The sequence below is a fragment of the Podarcis melisellensis genome (genome assembly GCF_964234715.1).
Source record: "Podarcis melisellensis genome assembly, chromosome: 10".
NCBI classification, from domain to species: domain Eukaryota; kingdom Metazoa; phylum Chordata; class Lepidosauria; order Squamata; family Lacertidae; genus Podarcis; species Podarcis melisellensis.
Genome location: NC_138542.1, coordinates 9,876,213 through 9,896,046, shown reverse-complemented (window position 1 = coordinate 9,896,046; position 19,834 = coordinate 9,876,213). Strand labels below are relative to the sequence as shown.

General features: G+C 43.8%; 1 protein-coding gene across 2 annotated transcripts in view; it reads left to right on the top strand.

Moving 5' to 3' along the window:
* The window catches only part of MOV10L1 (Mov10 like RNA helicase 1), a 44,862-nt gene that overhangs the window by 5,087 nt on the left and 19,941 nt on the right, over positions 1–19,834 (top strand). For both annotated transcript variants that reach the window (XM_081927634.1, XM_081927635.1), the window contains exons 2-11: positions 65–249; positions 7,898–8,054; positions 8,686–8,798; positions 10,327–10,517; positions 10,805–10,945; positions 12,602–12,732; positions 12,862–13,039; positions 14,837–15,031; positions 18,310–18,424; positions 19,003–19,180. In XM_081927634.1, the coding sequence (XP_081783760.1) occupies positions 65–249; positions 7,898–8,054; positions 8,686–8,798; positions 10,327–10,517; positions 10,805–10,945; positions 12,602–12,732; positions 12,862–13,039; positions 14,837–15,031; positions 18,310–18,424; positions 19,003–19,180 (1,584 nt within the window). The remainder of the gene's footprint in view (positions 1–64; positions 250–7,897; positions 8,055–8,685; positions 8,799–10,326; positions 10,518–10,804; positions 10,946–12,601; positions 12,733–12,861; positions 13,040–14,836; positions 15,032–18,309; positions 18,425–19,002; positions 19,181–19,834) is intronic.

The window sequence follows — 19,834 nt, the reverse complement described above, 5'->3', positions numbered from 1 at the left end:
ATGCTGTAGCAAATACAGCATACTATTTTTGACACAACCTAAATGTATTTTATCTTCTTTTTAGATGGCAGTGAGATAAAAACCGTAAATGGTGTAGTGACAAGATTCTGCCTAGACTACGGCTTGATAGATGATTTGATCTGTTTCACCAGTGAAGCTGTGATGAGCAACATTCCACTGCAAGTTGGACAGCAGGTTGTAGCTCTTGTTGAAGAAGATAAAACCTCTCATGGATTAAGGGCAATCAGGGTGAGATTCAAATAGCTATATAAATTGGTCATGTGATTATGTTAACTGTCCGTAAAATAAACTTCAATTTTTTATATAACTGATCTCAGTTGATCAGAGTGATAGACTTTCCTATATATGCCAATTCGGCAAGAAAGCCGAAGTCACTTCAGACTCTTGAATGTAGATAAGCTCTTCCTCTACCAATTTAGGGCTTTTGTCGACACTTCCACTTGTCCCGCCACTTCTCCCTCACTGGGGAAACCCGCTGCTTACTGTTGAATTGGAAGAAATGCCAATCATTTTTTCAGTGGATTGATGTTTGTTCCAACTCAGCAGTAAACAGCAGGTTTTCCAGAGGAAAAGGGGGGGTGGACAAAGGAAAAAAACTAATTAGGCCTCTGTTGTCTAGGTACAGAACAAGCGGAAGTGTGGACAAGCCCTTACTGTGAAGAGTCAACAAGATCTTTCAGTGGAAAACATGATTTAAACACCTTTTTCTTGCTAATCTAAACCAATCTGCTCTGAAATTCAGCATTTTATTAAACTTTTCCATAAATGGATTTGAGTATTACTGAGCTGAAGAACAAGGAGCCAACCTGATTTAGTTCAGATAGATTTATTATTTCATAGCGTGTAGTTTGGTCCATATACATTTATTAACTGGTAGTGAGCTGTCTCAGTTTATACAGTGGTCTTCAGAAGGCAGTCTGTTATGTTCAGCTCCCTATGAAAGAGGATGTCTCCTTTATAAGAACAATGTCTTTGTTCAACTGCTATGGAAACAGTTTTGTGCGTTTGTAGTGTAGCTAGGCCCCTAACATTCAATTTTTAAACGATGTATTTGCATGTGATTAAAGCATATAAAGGCCCTCATAGTCAACAAAAGAGTGGCGAAGGCTGTACTGGGATGCAATCTCAAAAATGATAGAATGCTCTCGATACGAATCCAAGGCAGACCTTTTAACATCACAGTAATCCAAGTTTATGCACCAACTACTGGTGCTGAAGAAACTGAAATTGACCAATTCTATGAAGACTTACAACACCTTATAGAAGTGACACCAAAGAAGGATGTTCTTCTCATCATAGGGGATTGGAATGCTAAAGTAGGGAGTCAAGAGATAAAAGGAACAACTGGCAAGTTTGGCCTTGGAGATCAAAACGAAGCAGGGCAAAGGCTAATAAAGTTCTGTCAAGAGAACAAGCTGGTCATCACAAACACGCTTTTCCAACAACACAAGAGACGACTCTACACATGGACATCACCAGATGGGCAGCATCGAAATCAGATTGATTATATTCTCTGCAGCCAAAGATGGAGAAGCTCTATACAGTCAGCAAAAACAAGACCTGGAGCTGACTGTGGCTCAGATCATCAGCTTCTTATAGCAAAATTCAAGCTTAAACTGAAGAAAGTAGGAAAAACCACTGGGCCGGTAAGATACAATCTAAGTCAAATCCCTTATGAATACACAGTGGAAGTGAGGAACAGGTTCAAGGATTTAGATTTGGTGGACAGAGTGCCTGAAGAACTATGGATGGAGGCTCGTAACATTATACAGGAGGCAGCAACGAAAACCATCCCAATGAAAAGGAAATGCAAGAAAGCAAAGTGGCTGTCCGATGAGGCCTTACAAATAGCGGGGGAGAGAAGGCAAGCAAAATGCGAGGGAGATGGTGAAAGATACAGGAAATTGAATGCAGATTTTCAAAGAATAGCAAGGAGAGACAAGAAGACCTTCTTAAACGAGCAATGCAAAGAAATAGAGGAAAGCAATAGAATGGGAAGAACCAGAGATCTGTTCAAGAAAATTGGAGATATGAAAGGAACATTTCGTACAACGATTTCCATAATAAAGGACAAAAGTGGAAAGGACCTAACAGAAGCAGAAGACATCAAGAAGAGGTGGCAAGAATACACAGAGGAATTATACCAGAAAGAAATGGATGTCCCGTATACTCCAGGTAGTGTGGTTGCTGACCTTGAGCCAGACATCCTGGAAAGTGAAGTCAAATGGGCCTTAGATAGCACTGCAAATAACAAGGCCAGTGGAAGTGATGGTATTCCAGCTGAACTATTTAAAATTTTAAAAGATGATGCTGTTAAGGTGCTACACTCAATATGCCAGCAAGTTTGGAAAACTCAGCAGTGGCCAGAAGATTGGAGAAGATCAGTCTACATCCCAATCCCAAAGAAGGGCAGTGCCAAAGAATGTTCCAACTATCGCACAATTGCACTCATTTCACACGCTAGCAAGGTTATGCTTAAAATTCTACAAGGAAGGCTCAAGCAGTATGTGGACCGAGAACTCCCAGAAGTGCAAGCTGGATTTAGAAGAGGCAGAGGAACCAGAGACCAAATTGCAAACATGCGCTGGATTATGGAGAAAGCTAGAGAGTTCCAGAAAGACATCTACTTCTGCTTCATTGACTATGCAAAAGCCTTTGACTGTGTCGACCACGGCAAACTATGGCAAGTTCTTAAAGAAATGGGAGTGCCAGATCACCTCATCTGTCTCCTGAGAAATCTCTATGTGGGACAAGAAGCTACAGTTAGAACTGGATATGGAACAACTGATTGGTTCAAAATTGGGAAAGGAGTACGACAAGGCTGTATTTTGTCTCCCTGCTTATTTAACTTATATGCAGAATTCATCATGCGAAAGGCTGGGCTGGATGAATCCCCAGCCGGAATTAAGATCGCCGGAAGAAATATCAACAACCTCAGATATGCAGATGACACAACCTTGATGGCAGAAAATGAGGAGGAATTAAAGAACCTTTTAATGAGGGTGAAAGAGGAGAGCGCAAAATATGGTCTGAAGCTCAACATCAAAAAAACGAAGATCATGGCCACTGGTCCCATCACCTCCTGGCAAACAGAAGGGGAAGAAATGGAGGTAGTGAGAGATTTTACTTTCTTGGGCTCAATGATCACTGCAGATGGTGACAGCAGCCACGAAATTAAAAGACGCCTGCTTCTTGGGAGAAGGGCAATGACAGGCCTAGACAGCATCTTGAGAAGTAGAGACATCACCTTGCCAACAAAGGTTCGTATAGTTAAAGCTATGGTTTTCCCAGTAGTAATGTATGGAAGTGAGAGCTGGACCATAAAGAAGGCTGATCGCCGAAGAATTGATGCTTTTGAATTATGGTGCTGGAGGAGACTCTTGAGAGTCCCATGGACTGCAAGAAGATCAAACCTCTCCATACTGAAGGAAATCAACCCTGAGTGCTCACTGGAAGGACAGATTGTGAAGCTGAGGCTCCAGTACCAAACTGCGGGAGGCAGTGGAGGACAGAGGTGCCTGGCGTTCTCTGGTCCATGGGGGTCACGAAGAGTCGGACACGACTGAACGACTAAACAACAACAAAGCATATAAAGTACTGTACATCGCTGGTATTCCAGATGGAGAAATACCTACAGGACCCAGTAGGTGGCAGAGTTGTCCCACTGGCTGTAGTTGCAGTAGTTTGCTACAGCCTACTCTAGAATCAGCAAGGTAACAGCGCTGAATACCAATCGTATCTGCTGGATTGATTTCTATTCCGGAGATGGGACAAATAAGGGAACATTGGCAATTTCCACTCATCTTCGTTTTTGTCAGAATTCTCCAGCATCCCTAATTGCAGTAGTTCAGTAACTTGAACTGCATGATAGATGGGAAATATTAGAAGATCATTTAGTATCATGCAGAGTCAAATATTCCAATAGCCAATCCTTAATTGGTGGTGACTTTAATGCACGTATAGCAGCAAATTGGGTCGATTTAACTAAAGCTAAATGGTGGACTGCTCCATGCCTCGACAACTATGATTTGAGACATGCCTTAGGGAGAGCCTCAAAAGACTCTAAAGTAAACGAGGCTGGAGTACTTCTTTACCAAATGGCTATTCGCATAAACCTAGTACCCCTGAATGGTTGCTGCCCTCCTGATATACCGGGGGAGTAAACCCACCTAGGCATAAAATCAAACAGCGTACTAGATTACCTTTTAGCCTTGAGTGACCTGATTTCGAAAGCTCTCTCTTTTAAGATTGGCAATATTCAGTTCAGTGACCACCTTCCACTTGCTGCTACGTTTGACCTAGACTGGCATGGGGACGAGCACAGTCATCCAACTCAATTAGATACTAACGCAGAAAACCTGGTAGAGGGTATTAATACGGCATTACGAGTGAAGGGTATAAAGTGGTCTGTAACGCAGGCTCAAAAATATTCTGAATTTTTTCAGCAGGAGATCATACAAACCTATTCAGCCCTTGGCATAACCTCATATGAACACGAGCAAACTATGAATCTATTTGCCAATCTGTTGAATGACCTCACGTCATTCTTTACTGTTCCAACCCACCAGGCAAATAGGGCCCACTCCAAGACAGGTGCACTGTGGTTTAATCATAATTGCAAACAAGCCAAACAACATCTCTGTGCTATTTATAATGATTACAAATCCTCAGGGGCGACTACGCTTCCCAAGGAGTACTATCAGGCAAAATAAGCTTACAAATATGTGCAAAAAAAGGCCAAACAGGAATGGCAACTGAACCACTGGCAAGCACTTATAGCTGCCTCAAGTACCCGTAATTCCCGAAAATTCTGGCTGTTGGTTAACAGAAAATCTAAAAGATACCCCCTAACAGTTATTCCTGCCCCAGTTTGGGAATCCTTTCTAAGGAACTATTTTGCCTTACCAGACCTTAATACTAATACAATCGATGGATTCTATGAGCAGCTCCCTCTTTGGCCACCCACTGACCCGGAAGAAATCCACGGACTCATTTCTAATCTTAAAATCGGGAAAGCCCCCGGTCCTGACCTAGTCCTGGCAGAAGCTATAAAACTTCATGCAGACTGGTGGGCGAAAATCCTGGCCGCTACTTTTGATGCCGTAAAGAACAGTGGGAAGGTACCAAGAACATGGAAGGATGCGATTATTGTTCCAATTCATAAAAAGGGCTCGACAGATGATCCGGGAAATTACAGGAATATCAGTTTATTGTCATTAATTGGGAAAATATATGCACGGTTCTTGTTAACTAAGCTTACTAAGTGGGCCGAAGAGAACAACCTGATTGGGCCTGAACAGGCTTGTTTTAGACCGAATCAGTCAGCGGTTGATCATGTCTTAGTTTTATACCACCTTGCCCGGAAATATTCCTCCCCAAATAGAGGCCAACTTTGTGCGGCCTTTATTGATTTAAAGGCCGCTTTTGACAGCATCCCCAGAGGATTACTTTGGGGAAAATTAGCCCGATGGGGAATAGCCAAAAGACTTTTGTGGCTAATAACTAAATTGCATGACAGATCGGCCGCTAGGTAGGGTGAGAATCACTCCGGCCGGCGACCTCTCAAATTCAGTAACTATCAACAGAGGTGTTCGTCAAGGATGTATCCTTATTACGACCCTTTTTAATCTATTTATAAGTGATATGAGGGCGCCTCTGATAGATTCTCAAGAAACGATCCACGCCCCCCGTCTTGCCCAATACCATTGCCCCCTTCTACTCTACGCAGACGACGCAGTGATCCTATCCTTCTCAAGAGTTGGCCTTAGGGGGGCATTAAAATTTTTCGACGTTTACTGCAAATCAAATTTTCTTACAATTAACCATGTTAAGTCCAAAGTCGAAAAACCTATAATTGGAGAATAGACGGAAAAGCTATTGACCAAGTCTTTAAATTTCAGTACTTGGGAGTCCTTCTTCAACACAACATGGGCTGGAAGGTCCATCTTCCATATGTATTAAACAGAGCTAAAGCCCTTTCCTTTGCACTACTGCGTTTTTTCTTTTCAGATGGGGCTTTCCATATTCCATCAGTGTTAAAAGTTTTCAAGGCAAAGGTGATTGCAACAATAGCATATGCAATCCCAATATGGGGGTCCTTTGTTAATCTAACCCATTTGGAGGTAATCCAAAACCAGCTTCTAAGAAGGTTGCTAAAATTACCCAGGTGTGTAAGCAATACTGCTATACGACTGGAACTAAATGTTACATCTCTAGAAACCACACTATGGAAATGCATCCTCTGTTACTGGTTGGCATTATGGCATAAACTTCCAAATCTCCACTTGATACAGTGTCTCTGGAGAGATGACTTCCCTAGCCCCTGGGCAAAAATAATACATGGGAAACTTGTGTCCCTAGGACTATCTCCATCTGAACTATTAAAATTGGATTTAATTTCTGCCAAGGGAATTATAACTCACAAATTAGAGGAGATGGATTTACAATTTAATATTGCGACAGGTGGTGGCTCCTGTTCGCCGATAAACCTTGGCTTAACACCACCAACGAAACTTCCATCTTATTTAACTACCTTATCTGAGGACAGATCTCACTCCTCTGTGATTGTAAAAGCGGATCTATAGAATCGTTATATCATATAATTGTCTGTTGTCCATTACATTCGGCTTCACGGTCCAAGTTTCTGGCCCCATATTTATTGAGAATTGCTGGCGAACCTCAGGAAGCCCAAATAATATACTTATTAAACGACGAAGATACAAGTAGATCCCTTGCAGTCGCTAGATACCTGATTAATGTTTTATTTCAAAAGAGGAGAAATGGATCACTGTATGACTCTGACAGCTTAGCTAAACTTAAGAACCATCAATAAGTGCCAGAACTAAGACGCATTCCCCCCAAAATCTGATGGATTTGAATTGCGGTTTACATAGAGGGAGCTTATTGTGTATAGTGTTTACTTAACTGAAGTAAAATTGGTTTTATATGGGTGTTTTAACTTGGAACTGTTTAAATTGTATTGTTTATGGATAAATTTTGATGTATTGTTTTCGATATGGGCCAATGGCCGCAATAAATCTATAGCAGTAACTGCCCAAAATGGAAGGTAATCAGCTAGCATTGAGCAGTTAACCCATTCAGCAGAGTAAATATTAAGAAGCTTCCTAATACATGCTTTGGTAGTCACAGTATCGAATTATCTCAGCTTGTTCAGGTGGTTGTTAAATATATAAAGAAAAATTTAAGACGCATTCACAAGCAACTTCCGGTGGTCATTGATAAACTTTGGAAAGTCTTAGAAAGCATATACCTTCTTCTGGTTCAGCACCCCACCCCCAACAGTGTGCACCCTCTTATCTAGTTCTCTTACCAAGCTGGCTTGATTAAATGGCGCACCTGATTCCTTGTTGGGCCAAGGAATGTATGAGCCCTTACAATTTGAGTGTGTGCTCTGATGGTAGGTTCAGCAGAACTTAAGAGTAAATTAATTAAACAATATCAAAACTTTCCTTTCTGAAACTGTCTGCTCCTGCTTTCAAAGCCAAGATCTGTGAGCAGCCACCTGCATTTCCACCCTCTCCAATGTCTGCAGCTCAGTGTATTGGATCCTCATGGCTCTCTTTAAGTGCCTTTGTGTCTTTTGACATCTCTTCATGGCCAAAATACTGGTAAGCTCTCTAATATAAGGCTGATCCTGGTTGGTTTTGGCCTCTTGGTTTGTATTGAGCACACTTCCAGGTTCATTCCATAAAGATTTGTATTGGTGGAAGGTAGACAGCTATGTACATGTTTGAAGAAGTTGTGCAGCATTTGCAGAGGCGCCACTTTGAACAGAAGAACCTGAGCCTTAGGTCTCAAATCACATTTGAAGGTCCTGCTAGGATGCCTCCTTAGGTAATTTTGATTTGTTCTACAGGTAGAAAGGGTATCTGATAAATGGGAAGATGACAGCAAATGTCCTTATCAAGGGGACCAGGACACCAAAACACTCATTGGCAGTATTACTTCTCTAACTGCAGTTGGTGGCAGCGTTAATCAGACAACCTCCTTTTCCATGGATGATGTTTGTGAAGGTAACTGTTATGCCTGCCTTGATAATTGTTATAAACACAAAGTTGTGATTTTAAGTTGCAGAGGGTTTCTTTCTTTGAAAATTGCTTTAGATGAGTTGACAAAAGGGTTTCTAAGAATATAAACTGGTTTAGAAAACTTTTGTATATGTGAATCTGTAAGCATCTTTACCATCTCAGTTACATTTCAGAGATGTGTTTGCTCTTGAGAGTAAGATCTTTATTGTTGAATAAGCCATGTAATCTTTGATCCGTTCAAAACTTCAATGGACTCTTGAAGTTTGGAGTATTTTCCCTTTTGAAACTTTGTTTGACCTCTGGTATTTCGAAGAATAAAACAGTGCAACAAATAGTCTTGTGATGCCTTGAAAACTAATGAATTTATTACAGCATAAGCTTTTGCAGTTCTGAAAAGCTTATACCATATTAATTCATTAGTCTTCAAGGTGCCAGAAAATTCCTGTTTTTTGCTGCAACATGCTAATATGGCTACCCTTCTGATCACTGCTTCAGTTAATCCAAATTTTGGTCTAGTAGCTAGGTATATTTGCCTTTTAGTGCTCCAGTACTTTTAACTCGAAGTGACTTAGCCTTGTTCAAACTGTTTCCATTTTCTTGTAATGTTATTGTTAAGGTTTTGACCCTTGTAAAGGAGATTGGGTGCAAGTAGAGTATTTCATTAACCCAACAACCTGGACCAGTGAAGCAGTTTCTGTAAAGCCCTTGAGGTATAAGAGAATTGACAAGGTATGTCTATTGAACGGTTTAATTTTGGGATTTCTTAAAAATATTGTATCAAATACTATAATGTAAAAGGAGAAAGGATGGGTAACTATATAGCAGGAACTGGCCTTGCATGTAAAGCTACCCTGTTTATATAGGAAGCATGTTCATTGTATTAAAATCTCCTGATTTGGGCCTCAACTCTGAAGACCATATTTTGAACTTCAAGTAGTTTAACTGTTAATGGCTTCCCTCTATCATCAGGATCCCTGACAATTTTAGTTCTCTGCAATCTGTAAAGAAGTCACCAACCCTTCACAAGTGTACAGTTGTGAAGTATTATAGAAAGCCATGACAGTTAAACCACTGTAAAGTTTCAAGATTGTAGTTTAGGTATACCTTTTGACTTGAAGCTTGTTCTGTGTGTGTGTGTGTGTGTGTGTGTGTGTGTGTGTGTGTAACAGTGTGTCCTTCGAATGGATTTCCAAACTTTGTCTGAATGTTACTTACACAGTGACATTGGGAGTGTCCCGAAACGTGCATAGAGGCAACCAAAGTATTAACACCTGAATGGAGCTGTAGTTTGGAAATGTTACTATTACTATGTAATGATCCCTGGCAATTTTTAAAAATCTAGTTATTGACTATCACTCCACAGGTGATGTGGAGTGATGATTCATTTTGAATGTAGTGCTCCAAGAGTCAAAGTTAACAAAACCAATATTTTGGTCAAGCAGTTCATAGAAGACGACTTAATGATAATTGGCAGTTATGAACATTGAGGGACTAACCAGGGGGGCACAAAATCACACCTCTCCACTGTGGAGCCCATCTGGGCACCTCAGCAGAGGAATCCAGTTGCTGGCATGAGCTGTTTCAGCATCCCTGCAGGGCTCCCATCCCCAGTCAGTTGGGAGTGCTATTAGAAGTGTGAGAAGAGTGCTCAGCAGGGCTCAGAGGGAAGAAAGATGGAGAGAGCAGGTGAGAGTTGCAGGAGGAGGGAAGAGGAAGGAGACAGAAGAGAACGCAGCGAGTTGAAGGAGGCAGGAAGGCAGATGGATGGACCAAAAGAGGAGAAGAGGCAGAGCAGAGATGACTTTTTGAGTTTCTGGACCATGGTCTCTTCTACCTTCAGAGGCGCCGATACATCTCCTTAACAAGGGAGCCTCTGAGATAATTAGAGTACAGTACAACATACAGTTTAAGGTTTAATATATTATGTGGCAGTTTTTAAAGAGTACAGTGGTACCTCAGAACTCGAACAGCGCCGTTCTCGAACATTTCAGCTTCCAAATGCCAACAACCTGGAAGTAAGTGCTCCGGTTTTGAAACGTTCCTCAGAACACGGATGTCCAACACGGTTTTCACCTAGCTGTCGGCCAACCAGAAGCCGCGCCTTGAAACTCAAACATTTCAGAAGTTGAACAGTCTTCCGGAATGGGTTACATTCGAGTTCCAAGGTACCACTGTAATTGGATGGCTTGAAGTACAGTGCCCACTCAGTAACCTCAAATGGGCTATGCATGCTTACATTGACTACATTTTTTTACAGCTTCGTGTTTCCAGTGTGTGTGGAAGAACTGGTGTAGTCGACGACAGTATCTTTTTCACCCTGGATTTCCTGAAACTTCCTGATGGTTATTTTCCTCGTAGACATGACCTTGTCAATGTGGTGGTTGTGGAGAGTAACCAATCATGTTATATCTGGAGAGCACTTTGTATGGCTCCAGCAGAAAATAACTGGTAATAAAAAACTTTTTCCCTCAGTCAACGACTGCTTAGAGTTCACTTTTAAAAAATCTACTTTGAAGTGAGGCCAGAAGTATTAAAATTGCATTCATAATTCTCCATGTATGTCTTGAGAAGAGTGGTTTAAAAAATTTCTGGTTTTAGCATTTTATGAAAGTTTTGTCAGTTTTAACTTTCTAACTTGAGAATAGAAAAATGTAGATGTGTGTCAGATTGGGCTTTGTTACATAATTGTATATTCATAGTTTTGCAGCGTGGTTTCTAATTTTGAAATCTTACAGGTCATCTCTAACCAATGCAACCAATTTGGATGAATCCTATGAAAATTTAATGAAGGACAAAGAAGGCCTAGAGGTATCAAAAATGATAAACTTTGGAACACTAAAATTAGGAATGAATAAAAGCATCGAAGTATGGATAGAGTAAGTTGTAACTTCTTCTTCCCTAGATTTTTCCCTTTAAAAGCATTTATACATCACGAAACCATGATGTATTTTTTTCCTCATAGTTACTTTTGCAGTTGGGCTTTTAGAGTCCTTTCTTCCGGGAGTTTGGAAGTGTGAGGGTCAGTAAAACTGGTAACATTCCTTTTGTAAATAGCTGCGTCATTAGATGCATGAAGCTTTAATGTGAAAAACTAATTTTAGTTAATGATTGTAATTTTTGTGAATGGTAAGTAGCACACAAACCTCCATTTATTTCTATCATTCTCCCTACACTTACTGTTTGTTTATTGCACTTACATTCCACCTTTCCCCCAAGAAGCTCCCAAGCAGAATACATGCTTCTCTCCTTCTTCATTTAATACAACAACTCTGTGTGGAAGGCTAAGCTGAGAAGCAGGGACTGACCCAGTGAGCTTCATGGTTGAGTGGGGATTTGGATCCTGGTTCCCAGGTCTTAGCCTGACACATGAACCACTACACCACATTTAATTTCATTTCGGTGTTTTTAAATATCATTTAACCATGTAGTTTCTCGATGGTGTACAATGAGGTTACAGAAGGGATGCAGTACGAGTAAAGTCAGTTGACATGAACCATAATATCAGAAAAGCTCACTTAAGATGCCTGCTGAAATAGAGTCTTCATCAAACGCCAGAATAACAGGAATGCGACCTGTCTGATCTCTGTCTGGAGTTAGCGCTGCAAAGTTTGGTCCACAGTACTGTAATCAGACCTCCTGGTGGAGATGAGCCATGCATCTGGACCATGGGAGGACCCAGGTGATGTGGATTTCAAGTATACGTTATATAGCCCCCCAAAAAAGGTAAATCTGGTGAAGCTGCCTCTCATGGCGAAAGGGCAGGTGAAGCCACGCCTGTGTCATTACTTAAGCTTAATAAAGAGAGGAAATGGGTTTAAATTAAAAAAGAGTATTGTTGCATCTTTAAATAATAACAAATCTGGGCCTGCATCTATTGATGCCTTTCCGTGCACAGGCAACGACTGATTTACACACGTTTCATATTGCATTACAGCAACCCAGAAGGAGCTGGAAAAGGGGACGGAATGTGCTTATGCGTGCTCCACCATTGCATGCAATGACCCAGAACCCAACAAATCAGGTGTTGCCTGTATGGAAGTAGTCTTTCCATTTACTGAAAGGTCTTTAATCTTGTAGAAGCCTCCACTAAACAACCTTTCTTCAGTGCCACTTCCTAAGATGTTCCACAGGGTCCCCCAATCTCTCTTATCAGATTTTTCCGAAGGGTGGGATGAGTTGGTGAAATTTAGCTCCCCCTGTGTTCATGGGTGCCTCTGCTAGGCCAAGTGCCCTTCTGCAGCTGAAAGGGCTTTTTCCATTTGCCTAAGGGCAGTATTGGATGCAACCCCTTGTGCCTTGTGTATGTCTTGGAACACAGACATGCTTGTCAGAGCATCTGCTTGCTGCTGTCAAATTACAGTTTCAGCAGGGTAGGCATGTGTATTATCTTGCTGCCCTGGGCTCCTATGGAGGAAGGTGTGGAATGTAAATCTAATAATTGTATTAATAATAAATTGTAATAATAAATAGAATGAATTTCTATTGACATATAAACAGTGAGGTTTAAATGTGTGTCCCCCCCCCCTTCTTAGGAATAAAGGGAAAGCAGCACATTCTTTAATTAGCTGCAAATTAGGTGGCTGGGATAAAGAGAAGCAATTTTGTCTTCAAGTGCCAGGAACATGTCAGAAGAGTTCTGCAGCATCCCTAGGGAATCCATCAGGTAAGTACTGGTATAAGAATATAAGAAAAAAGTCACACATACATGCCTAATTCCTCTCTTGTCTATAAAGAAGCCTCGGCATGTTATATTCTGTGTAATTAGAATAGTGCAATTTGTTTACTTCCATAGAAGTTCAGCCTGTGGATGAAAACAATATTGAAGACGATAACAACGTTGTTAGCAGACAACCTGAGAAACTAGAAAAAGAGCAAAAAGAAACTGGAGAAGAGAAAACAGCAGATCCCATCGAGGCTATCTCTCTGCCTTCTGGGAGAAAGATTTCTATAGTAGTTACATGCACTCCAAAGTAAGTATATAGTACGTTCTTTTTCTTGCTGTTTTAAAATGTGACAAAACAACAGTAAATTATGGGCTTTGGGATTAGTGGCCAGAAAGCTAGCTGATAGTCAGAAGGAATTGCAGTCCATTGTGCAATTTTAGTAATGCAAATCCCTAGGTATGACACAACTTTGGTGTAGCTAAATACCTGCTTTTGACTTCAGAAGATCTGGTTATCTAAGAACAGATAATATATTCAACATTTATGCTTTCATATTCCTCCCCCTCAACAGAAATTTGGCTAGCAGCAGTGAAGGTTGCCTGCAGTGTGAAAAGGAATTGCCTAATTAGCAATTGATCTCATCAGGGAAGTAGCTGTCACCCAAGAGGGAATTCTAGCTCTTGGAGTATGCACCAATTATTCAGAACATTTGAATCAGTCCTAGCTTATATGCAAGGGAATCTGTCTTTGCATGAAATGTGTTACTGTTCAACCAGTTTGAGCCTTTAAGGTGAGGTTTGAAAGAATTTGTAATCAAATGTTCTGATTTAAAGTAGCATGGGCATGGTTCTCATAGGTTATGGCACTAGAACAGCTGAGTGCCATAGCACCCTCAAAGCAAAAAGGGTGATGAGTATAGGAACTATAAGAGCAAAATAGGCTGGACAGATGATCAGAGGAGTAGCAGATAATAAAATATATTAAATTGCACTTGTGGCTTGCAGTAGGGACAGGTATCCTCCAGAACGGCTACTACAATGGTGCCCCGCAAGACGAACGCCTCGCAAGATGAAAAGCCCGCTAGACGAAAGGGTTTTCCGTTTTGGAGGCGCTTCGCAAAACGAATTTCCCTATGGGCTTGCTTCGCAAGAAGAAAGCCCATAGGGAAATCTCCGGGGACCTCTTTTAAATGCTGGCGGTGGGGAGCAAAGCCTTCCCCCCCCCCTCCGGCCTTCAGAAGAAGTCCAGGAAGGCCGGCGGGGGCCGAAAGGCTTTGCTCCCCACCGCTAGCATTCTAAAAGCAGTCCGGGATAGCAGGGAAGCGCTTCCCGCTATCCCGGATGGCTTTTGAAGGCAGGCGGGGGGGAGCAAAGACCTTTGCCCCCCACCCGCCTTCAGAAGAGGTCCCCCCTGCCTGCCTTCCCGGGGGCTTTTAAATCGCCCCAGGACAGCGGAGAAGTCTCCGCTGTCCCGGGAAGGCAGGCGGGGGGGGGAGCAAAGACTTTTGCCCCCCGCCGGCCTTCAGAAGAGGTCGGGGGACAGACTGTCCCCGGACCTGGTCTGAAGGCGGTTTCCATAGGAACGCATTGATTGATTTTCAATGCATTCCTATGGGAAACCGTGCTTCGCAAGACGAAAAACTCGCAAGACGAAAAGACTTGCGGAACGAATTAATTTCGTCTTGCGAGGCACCACTGTATTTGTGTTTTCTTATACACTTGGCTACGTTCATTCAGAGAGAAAGAGAGAGTGCTTTCTGTTTCAGTCACTGGAACCTGTTTCACTGTCATGTTTGATGATGACTAGCTCTAATTTTGCACCTTCCAGGTCCAACAGTTTGCAGTCAACAATGAAAAGTTGACTGTCTCATTCACAGCTTTGCCCCATACATCTCTGTACACACCATTTTCATCTTTCACTCCTGTGTTCACCTTCCCACCTCAAGCTCTGCTGTCCACCAAAGAAGCGGAAAACTGCTCAGATACTCTTTGTTTGGTTCTCTTGTTCGCATTTATAGCACAGAGTAAAAGACAACTTTTCTATAGGCATTGTCTCATTTAGGTTTTTTAATGAAAGTTTTGCCTTGCTTTTGTGCCTTTAAAGGAACCCTGGCCGCTGCAAAGACCTCTTGTTGCTCTGCTTTTCTGACTGTGTTATCGGTCGCTACATTGAAGCAACTATAGAAACAGAAGAGGAGTTATTAATAGCAGCCACTCAGCCTTTTTCCCAACGAAAACGTCAAATCACTTTGGACTCTCGTAACGACAAGGCAACAATAGTTTTACCAGAATTGAAAAGGTACTGCCAAGAACACCATGATAATCTGCTTAAGCAAGCCTTTAGATTTTTTTAATTGAAAAATAATAATAATTGGGTGGGGTTATATACATTTTGTTGTATCTATCTTTGTTGTTGTGGAATAATTCTGTAATTTAAAGTTGTACTGGCAGCCATGTGAGCTCCAGTGTGACAGTAATGGGGCAAAGGGAGCAGGCCAGCAGAGCAAGGGAGACCTTCCCATGTTCCCTCTGTTGTCATCACTGCTGCCTCTTGCATGTATTCACAACAGAGCAAGGAAAGCCCAGAGTCCAAGCAAGCGGGCAGACACATGGGCAGGTGGTCCAGCTGAGCGAACTGGCTAGCAGGAACTATAGAATTGTAGAGCTGGAAGAGCTGCCATCCCTTCATCCACTGCAGTCAAAAGGAAGCATGCATTTCAGAATACACACTTTCTTATTTTAGCAGCATGGGGTAAAGGGGGAAAAGACACTCTCCTCTTCCTTTCCCACTCTGTGAGTGGCAGCAACGGAATTCTTGGAATTGGGGGGGGGGGCTGGAGGGGATAGGGGGTTAAAGAAAGCGTGAAGGGGTTGATGGGGGGGTTGGCGAGCAGCACATGCAGAGGCAGCATCCTGAAGTATACACATAAAATCTTAAAGTCTCATTGACTTCATTACCTGGTAGATCCCTGTTCCTTGTGGCCATTAGCTTAGCTTGGCAAACAGAAAATTGAGGCTGGAGCTTGTAGTAGAGAAGATAATGTCCTTTACTTTTGTGGGCCAATTCATTTACGGTTTTCAAGATAAAACCAGCACCTTGAAATGCGGCTGGAAGTGGACAGCAACAAATCTTCAATCTCCATAATTTTTCTTTAATGACAGAGAATTGATTAGATAAATACAATGGGATTTTTAATATTCCTATGACCTAATCTTTATTCTAAACTACAATACAGTGGTACCCCGCAAGACGAACGCCTCGCGAGACGAAAAACTCGCAAAACGAAAGGTTTTTTCGTTTTCGAGTTGCCTCGCAAGACGAATTTCCCTATGGGCTTGCTTCGCAAAACGAAGCTAGCCCAGGGGACAGCGGGTCTTCTCTTTTGAAGCAAGGGGCAGCGGGGAGAAGCGATCTTCTCCCCGCAGCCCCAGGTCCGGGGACAGCGGGAAGCGCTTCGCGCTGCCCCCGGACCTCTTTTGAAGCAAGGGTTTGCGGGGAAAAGCGATCTCCCCGCAGCCCCTTGCTTCAAAAGAGGTCCGGGGGCAGCGGGAAGCGCAGCGCTTCTTCCCCGCTGCGCCCGGACCTCTTTTGAAGCAAGGGGCTGCGGGGAGATCGCTTCTCCCGGTGCGCCGAAGCCGGGCGGGGGGGAGGGAACACCTGCCCCCACCGCCCGGCTTCGGAACGCTGCTCCGAAGCGGGGCGGGGGGGCAGGAACACCTGCCCCAGCCACCCCGCTTCGGAACGCTGCTCCGAAGCGGGGCGGGGGGGCGGGAACACCTGCCCCAGCCGCCCGGCTTCGGAACGCTGCTCCGAAGCGGGGCGGGGGGGCGGGAACACCTGCCCCAGCCGCCCCGCTTCGGAACGCTGCTCCGAAGCGGGGCGGGGGGGCGGGAACACCTGCCCCAGCCGCCCCGCTTCGGAACGCTGCTCCGAAGCGGGGCGGGGGGGCGGGAACACCTGCCCCAGCCGCCCCGCTTCGGAACGCTGCTCCGAAGCGGGGCGGGGGGGCGGGAACACCTGCCCCAGCCGCCCCGCTTCGGAACGCTGCTCCGAAGCGGGGCGGGGGGGCGGGAACACCTGCCCCAGCCGCCCCTCTTCGGAACGCTGCTCCGAAGCGGGGCGGGGGGGGCGGGAACACCTGCCCCTGCCGCCCCGCTTCGGAACGCTGCTCCGAAGCGGGGCGGGGGGCGGGAACACCTGCCCCAGCCGCCCGGCTTCGGAACGCTGCTCCGAAGCGGGGCGGGGGGGGCGGGAACCTCGCACCCCGCCGCCGGGCATCGGAACGATGCCCCGATGCCGGGCGGTGGGGCGGGAACCTCTCCCCCCGCCGCCAGGCATCGGAACGAGGTCCTGGACCTCTTCTGAAGGCAGGCGGGGGCAAAAGTCTTTGCTCCCCCCGCCTGCCTTCCCGGGACAGCGGAGACTTCTTCGCTGCCCCGGGCGATCTTAAAATGCTGGCGGGCGGGAGCGAAGCGTTCGCTGCCGACCCCCAGCATTTTAAAATCTCCTCGGGGCAGCGGAGACTTCGCTCCCGCCCGCCAGCATTTTAAAATCGCCCCGGGACAGCAGGGGCTTTTAAAATGCTGGCGGTCGGCAGCAAAGCCCTCCTGTCCCCGGAGCTTGCGGGGCGGGAGGTGGGAAGAAGGGCTTTTCTTCCCACCGCCAGCCTTCAGAACAGCCTTCTGAAGGCTGGCAGTGGGAAGAAAAGCCCTTGTCCCCCCCCCCAGCCTTCAGAAGAGGTCGGGGGACAGACTGTCCCCGGACCTGGTCTGAAGGCGGTTTCCCTAGGAACGCATTAATTGATTTTCAATGCATTCCTATGGGAAACAGTGCATCGCAAGACGAAAAAACCGCAAGACGAAGAGACTTGCGGAACGAATTAATTTCGTCTTGCGAGGCACCACTGTAAAAGGATGCTACCTAGGGTGTTTGTTCTAGCTGTCCATTTATTCAGGAAACTACATCTGTCAGTTTTAACCATTTTAGCACTCTTGAGTTCTTTAATCTTCCATCCTTCCCCATGGGAAGAGAAGCAGTTTCTCAATCAACTGTTGTTCCCACTTAAGTTGAATTTTAGAAAAGGACCACCAGACATGTTGCAAATCCATATTAACAGCACTGGACATGATACAGATCTGTCTTAGCAACAGATTTCCCAATATTTAAATGTATTTACTCTGACATATTATGTTCGATCTTCGAAGGGCCATGTGCCTTCCAGAGCAAATGATGGTGGTTGAAATATGAAGGGGAAGTCATTTGGGGCTAGTGGAAGTCCTTGTGGTAACGGGATGACCAAGGTAGCTCTTTAACATGGATGTTGCATGTTTACTGATAAGGTCTACAGGAACCAACTAATCTAAAATGTTTAAAATTTAAAATCTAGCAGTTCAGCTGGCTGATCAGTGCCTTGCATTTTGTCAAGTCAGTCTCTAGTCCCTATGCATTTTGTGGCTGATAAAAGTTTTCTTAATTTGCTAAATGAAATCCCATCCTTACTGGCCAACTTTGAATATGTAAGAATTGATTTTGTATCCTGACAGTAAACTACTGTTTATTAACTTCTGGTGCCTTAGAATCTCAAGGAGACAACTACCAAGTTTCCTTCCCCAGTACCCTATTCCAGATCTATTAAGGAGATGTGTGGAAAAGAAAATGGACATACTGATTTTTCAACCAAGTCTTGGAGAGGTAGGATGATACTGCTGTAACATAGATAACATACATAGCTCAGAGGCAGCTGAAGGGTGGGCTATAATTGCCTATAAATACGTGTTTTCATTGTGTTCTTAGTTTCTTCAAGCTTTATTCATTTCAGTAGAGGAGTTTTTGGGAAGGGGGATGTTTGTTGCTATTGTTAAACAATATTGAGCCAGAAATCCTTGCTGATCTACTGCAAATCACCCAGAGATATAGCAGTAGATCAGATCGACTTTCTGCCCGCCCCAGCATTAAATGACCAGCTTGCCCCCATTTGTTATACAGTGGACGTCTTAAACTTGTTGTGCCCAGTCAGTACTTGGCTGTTGGACTGCCTTGGATTCTCTATAAATACTTCCTTGACTTCCATGATGAACGGAAGGGAATATAGATGTGCTAAATAAAGAGACTTTGAGAAGTGCTTGCAGAATTGATGTGTGTTGTGACTTCCTCAAAAGCAATGTTTTCTTACATTGAGTTCACAGCTCCACAGCCCTTCATTGGTATTTGAGGGCTCTTGTGGTTCTGTAATATATAAATGATGCGATATAAAGCTTCTTTCTTTTCAGGCCCTGACTCTAGCTAATTATAAAGCAAAATTTTCTGCTCTGCTGTGGCTGGAGGAAATCTATGAAGAGATGGAAATCAAAGAATTATCTATGTGTGGAGTCACCTTGGAAAGGAATGGAAATTTGTTGGTACTTCGGGTGCCAGGAGTTGCAGAGGGCCGCCCTTCTTTATGTATAGGTGTGGAATTTTCTATTGTCTTAAACACAGTGTTGATATTGCCCTGTCAGCAGAACACTGATCTGAACAGCATTAAGTGGTCCTGCCAATACCTTTTGGCAGGGCTCAGACCTAGTAAAGTACTTTTGTTTCTTACATCTTTTTTAACCAAAAACCTACAGAAAATATACATATAAACATAAACCCTTTTTAATTTTAAAGTGCATCTCCTTTCATCAGAGATCTCAGATATGTATCGCCTGTTTTCATTTATTTCCCAATATGACAGAAAAATTCAGAAACAGCAGAATAAGTAGGGTATATAAAGCTCCATAGCAGTGTCCTTAAAGTCCTGACAAATACAGTGGTACCTTGAGTTACAAATGCCTCAGGTTACAAACGCTTCAGGTTACAAACTCCGCAAACCTGGAAGAGTTACCTCGAGTTGAGAACTTTGCCCCAGGATGAGAACCGAAATCGTGTGTTGGCGGCGCTGTGGCAGCAAGAGGCCCCATTAGCGAAAGCACGCCTCTAGTTAAGAACAGTTTCAGGTTAAGAACGGACCTCCGGAACGAATTAAGTTCGTAACTAGAGGTACCACTGTAGCTGGGTTATAAAATCACAAATCCTAACAATCTTTCATAAAGATGTTACAGTGGTACCTCATGTTAAGTA